Raw genomic sequence first — 5,809 nt, 5'->3', positions numbered from 1 at the left:
TATTAATTGGTTGGTCGCGCATTGAAATTAGGCGCTTAATATTTCCAAAATACATGATAGTACTTAGATATTGAAATTTACAATTGTATGCATAGTCGGACAACTATGCTTAATAATCAATTGCCCTATATTAGGCGATCAAATACATTTTTGGCCCTTCGACGGTCGGCGTGGTCTGACTTTTTTCTACTTCAATTAAAAAAAATGATACTTCTAGTAATCCTAAAATTTCATTAGCTGTCGATCAATGAAAAAATCATGACGAAAGAATGTACAGAAGGATAATTATAAGGACATTACCTTTTTTATACTTCGAACGGTCGGAGTGGTCTGTCTAGACCACCCATACATTTTGTATGAAATATGCGCTTTTTGATATATGTAAACCAGTAATTTGTCTTTTTTCTGGTATTTTCTATTCAAACTGCATTTTATATATTCTGTGCTATGTGTTGTAACCATGAATGTTAGTATTTTCACGTCGAGAGTTCCTTGAAAATCTACCAAACTTATTGGCCATGGCAAAAATTGAAAATCGGATGAGTAATGCGCACATTATCAACAATTTTTCTACCCGTACTGCGTTCGAAATCTTTTGTGGCAAACCTGTAGTGAAATTATATTTTCAAGTTGAATTTTACAGCTCATTTCAAAGGCGACGCACCTCATTTCGTTTTCATTTGAATTTCACATTCATTTCGAAAGAGCCCAAAAAGAATAATACTGTTGTTCATTGATATAAAATTTGATAGAAAAATAAAAATAATAAAAAAGCAACGTTTTTTTATATTCTTTGATTTTTTTATATAATATAATATATAAATTTTTATTATAAGCATTTATTATAAACATGCAAAAGACGGTAAGAAAAAGAAAAAAATAAAACTATAAATATTTACAACTAATAATCGTTAACATATAAGACACCAACAACTCATTTACCCCATATAAATAAATGTAAAATGAATGGTGGCCCAGCTAGACCATTCTGACCGTTCGAAGATGAATAAATATCCGACCGACGGAGGGTTAACTTGCCGAATACATCGAATACTTTTTTAACTAGCGTAAGTTATAGTAGTCGCAAAAAAAATCGAAAATGGAAACTTTTATTTATCTTTAAATTTCAGAGGTTTCTAAATATTTTGGCATACCTTAAAAATAATGGATGTATGTGTGTGTGTGTGCGGATAAAAATTTTCGTCGACGATTTTGAGAACACGGATCAATCGATTTGAATAATTCAAAAATTGTATTGGCGAAGAGACGTGCTGATTAGTTTCTGGCAAAGGTAGGTCTAGCCGTTTCGAAAATAAGAGGCAAAAAAAACAAAAATGGTAATTCGGTTATTAAGAGAACGGAGCGTCCGATATGAATAATTAAAAAAAAATTTTGTTTGTATTGACAAAACAAAGTACTTTTTGTTCAAATTTTTGCAAAGATCTAGTGAAAAAAGTATAAAAAAGCCAATTTGCGGTTAAAAATGATCATTAGACATAAGCACATTAAATTATACGATATTTTAACAAGTATGAATTTTGTTCAAATTTGTATGGGTTCCGTACCAATGTTACATCATTAGACTTTCGATATTTCATCTCTAAAGAAGACACTCAGCACGATTGCTTTGAAAAAAAAAGTTAAATATTTTCAGAAAAATTCAAAATATAAAAAAGTCGAAACATAAAGAAAAAATACAATTTTTCAAAAAAGTCCATTTTTTTAAAAAAAATCAATTATTGCTACGGGAAATATCAGCAATTTGCCTTAAGGCACGATACCATGCACCACTATAGTTATTATCTGAAATGTATGACAAATATACATGGCGTCTCCACCGGAATAAAGTGACAGCTGCATTTTCATTCTAAACTGTAATGTTGGAATTCATCTGTTTTTTTTTTGTTTTAAAATTCTATATTCTAGTTACAACCATATTCACTGTCTCTAAACAAACTTATAATATTTAAAATAGTATTAATTATAATTCACAAAAACGCGCTTGAATATTCTATTCTGATGATAATTATCAGCATATTTATTATCCCTGACTACCTTGATAGTTGACTCTAAATCAAAAATTGCATATTAATAATTAATTTAAATGTCAAAATAAAATTTTCGTTTCATTAATTGTAAGTAATATAGTGTGGTACAGTCAAGCACGTTACATTCATAAAAAATGAATGACGATAGAATAGATATAACTGGCGCAGAAGCGCAAGGTCTGTTATATTCTTAAGACATACGATCAAGTTTAAAGTAATCTGATAGAACGTAGAAGAACAGTCCAAAGCAATCTAATCCAAGACAAGAAAATAAAAGAATTTTTACTATTGCCTGGAAGTAGTCCGCAGCAACAATATGAGATAGATAGAAATCGAGATTAAAGAATGTAATGCCCTGGGTCGAATTTCATGTAAAAGCATCAAAAGGAATTGCAAAGAGCGACGTTCTGTGTAGTTAGCACGTGTATCGTCGGATGACATGTATCTAACACAATATGAGACCGGTCTTATGTTTCATTACTCTTCAACAATTTCATTATTGGCAATGATAGGCTTTTACACCGGAGACTGGAGGAAAATTGACTCGATATCAAATATTGGCCGACTTTAACCATAAGGAAATGTCAAGAAAGTTACACCAATATATATATATATATATATATATATATATATATATATATATATATGCAACCTGGCGCACTACGTCAGGTTGCGCGTCCCTGCCATGCACCGTTATCCTCTATGGTATAAAACCACAGCGCAGCAATACTCGGCCCTTCACTTGCCTGCCTGAACTCACAGTGGATTCAAGGAGTAGAAGACTGTACCTGCTACATTGGTGACCCCTGACGTGAGAATAGTCGAGCATGTCAAAACCGGAGAAGCCAGAGCAAATATCTTTCCCGCCATCTCAGGTGGAAAGAGTTGGTGTCAAAGTTCCGCCGTTTTGGCCTGAAAAGGCTCAGCTATGGTTTGCACAACTTGAGGGACAATTTGCGCTTTCGAATATATCAGCTGACACTACAAAGTTTTACGTAGCAATCGCAAACTTAGAGACACAATACGCAGCCGAGGTTAAAGACATTATTTTGAAACCACCAACAGAGAATAAGTATGAAACACTGAAATGTACCCTCATCAAGAGAGTATCGATGTCAGAAGATCGCAAGTTAGAACAGTTACTGGACAGAGAAGAAATCGGCGACAGACGACCATCGCAGTTTTTGCGTCATTTGCGCGCACTAGGCGGGGCAAAAGTCGACGATAGTATTCTCAAGATATTGTGGATCAGGCGGCTTCCAGAAAATATTCAAGCCATCATATCAGCACACGACAATCTCGAGTTGGATAAAATAGCAGACATGGCGGATAAAATCGCCGATATATCGTTGCAGCATCAAATCCAAGCAGTTAGTAAACAAGTTCCATCCACGTCTAAAGAAATAAATCATACCATTTCAGAACAAATTTTGGAGCTTCAAAACCAGAACGCTACATTAAATTCGAAGATTGACTTGTTAGCTAAGCAAGTTGAAGCCCTCACCCAAGCCAGGTACCGAACCTTACCATCAAGGTCGAAAGTTGTGCCTCCATCTCCACGCGGCTATTGCCAGTACCACTCAAGATTCGGAGCTAAAGCACGTAGGTGTAATAATCCTTGTTCATTTAAATCTTTAAACTTAAACGACAGTCAATGAATGCGGCGCATGACTGTCAATTAATTAGCTCAACAAGCCGCCTATTAGTTGTTGACAAAGCATCCAAACAAGAATTTTTAGTCGACACGGGCGCGGATCTTTGTGTATACCCTCGCAGAAAACTGAAAGGGCAGCATCCGCGTACCGAATATACGTTATATACGGCAAATGGTGCGAAAATGGCGACCTATGGGACAGTGCAATTAATTTTGAACTTCGGCCTTAAACGGAATTTTTCTTGGAAGTTTGAGATAGCCGACGTCAAAAAACCCATTATTGGAGCAGATTTCTTATCCTTTTATAACCTATTGGTAGATCTGCGCAACAAACGGCTACTAGAAGGAGATACAAAAGCACAAATGACGGGAAAAATAACAGATGCAGTCGTCCCAACTGTTAAAACCTTGCGAAAGGAGCACCACAGCCTATTGCAAGAATTTTCGGATATTACCGGACCTCAAGGAGCACCTCACAAAGTGAAGCATTCAACAACACACCATATCAATACAACACCAGGGCCTCCGATTTATTTTAAACCAAGACGGCTCAACGCGGAACGCCTTCAAATAGCTAAAACAGAATTTGAAGAAATGGTGAAGCTCGGAATCGCGCGACGATCAAACAGCCCCTGGGCCGCGCCGCTTCACATGGTACCTAAACGAAACCTCGGATGGCGCCTGTGCGGAGATTACAGGGCACTCAACGCTCGTACTATTCCAGATAGATACCCGGTAAAGCACATTTACGATTTTACGCAGCATCTTCAAGGAATGAAAGTTTTTTCCAAAATCGACTTGGTGAAGGCTTACAACCAAATTCCGGTCAACGAGGAGGATATACCAAAAACAGCAATTACAACCCCTTTCGGACTCTTCGAATTTCCTTATATGACCTTCGGACTTCGTAATGCAGGCCAAACCTTTCAAAGGTTTATCGACGAAGTCACACAAGATATGGATTTTTGCTATGCTTATATCGACGATTTGCTAATTGCATCAAGAAACCAGGAAGAGCATGCAAGACATTTACGAAGCATTTTCGAAAGACTGCAGCAGTATGGTATCATAATCAACTGTGAGAAATGCATATTTAGTGTCCCGGAAATTGATTTTTTGGGATACACAGTCTCTAAAGATGGTATACGCCCAATTAAGGAACGAGTGGAAGCTCTTGTAAGAATCAAACCTCCTACTAACATACAAAAATTGCGCAGATTTCTAGGAATGATTAATTATTTTCGCCGATGCATTCCCCGTGCGGCTGAATTGCAAGCTCCATTTCAAAAACTGCTAGAAGGACCAAACGTTAAAAATAACACTATCATAGAATGGAACGAGCAACTACAGCAGGCTTTTATTAATTGCAAAGAAAGCCTATCAAATGCTACTCTTTTACATCATCCAGTGGTCAACGGCAAGTTAGCTTTATTTACAGACGCTAGTACAATTTCAATAGGAGCATCGCTGCAACAACAAATAGGGAAAACATGGCAACCACTAGCTTTCTTCTCAAAGAAAATTTCTAAACGCCAATGCGAATGGCCAACATACTACCGAGAACTTCTAGCAATCTTTGAAGCTATCCGACATTTTTGGCACTTTCTTGATGGACAACATTTCGTAGTATACACAGACCATAAACCGCTAACATTTGTCTTCCAACAGAAACAGGACAAATTGCCGCCAGTTCAACTGAATCAACTAACTTTCATAGCACAGTTTACAACGGAAATAAAGCACATTGAAGGAAAAGAAAACGTCGTAGCTGATGCTTTATCCCGGATCGAAGAATTACATGTCTCGTCGTATGCAGATTATAACATAATCGCAAAGGAACAACAAGATGACGCGGAACTGCAAAGCTGCCTAAAGAACAGTTCTTCGTTGGTCCTGAAGTCAGTACGTCTTCCGGGTACTACCATCAACGTATATTGCGATGTATCCACTAATATTCCAAGACCTTTCGTTCCGAAGACGTTAAGAAAACAAGTTTTTAACGCACTTCACAACCTAAGCCATCCTGGAAGAAATGCCACAGTGAAAATGGTATCCCAACGATTTGTTTGGCCGTCAGTGAACAAGGACTGTCGAGCCTGGACGAGGG

General features: G+C 37.0%; 1 protein-coding gene across 1 annotated transcript; it reads left to right on the top strand.

The window, feature by feature from the left end:
* Nucleotides 1-2,875: 2,875 nt before the first annotated feature.
* On the top strand, nucleotides 2,876-3,706 carry LOC113387926. Its single transcript, XM_026625310.1, has one exon. It carries the CDS (start codon nucleotides 2,876-2,878, stop codon nucleotides 3,704-3,706), a length of 831 nt encoding a protein of 276 aa, XP_026481095.1.
* Nucleotides 3,707-5,809: the final 2,103 nt, after the last annotated feature.

The sequence above is a fragment of the Ctenocephalides felis genome, unplaced genomic scaffold (assembly GCF_003426905.1).
Source record: "Ctenocephalides felis isolate EL2017-DRISC unplaced genomic scaffold, ASM342690v1 CF-g0.4_SCAFFOLD_03572, whole genome shotgun sequence".
Classification (NCBI taxonomy): Eukaryota; Metazoa; Arthropoda; class Insecta; order Siphonaptera; family Pulicidae; genus Ctenocephalides; species Ctenocephalides felis.
Note: the sequence above shows the minus strand (reverse complement) of the source record. Positions and strands in the feature narration are given on the sequence as shown.

Excerpts from the sequence above, each read along its gene's own strand:
- LOC113387926 (XM_026625310.1), top strand. The coding sequence starts at position 2,876 with ATGTCAAAACCGGAGAAGCCAGAGCAAATATCTTTCCCGCCATCTCAG.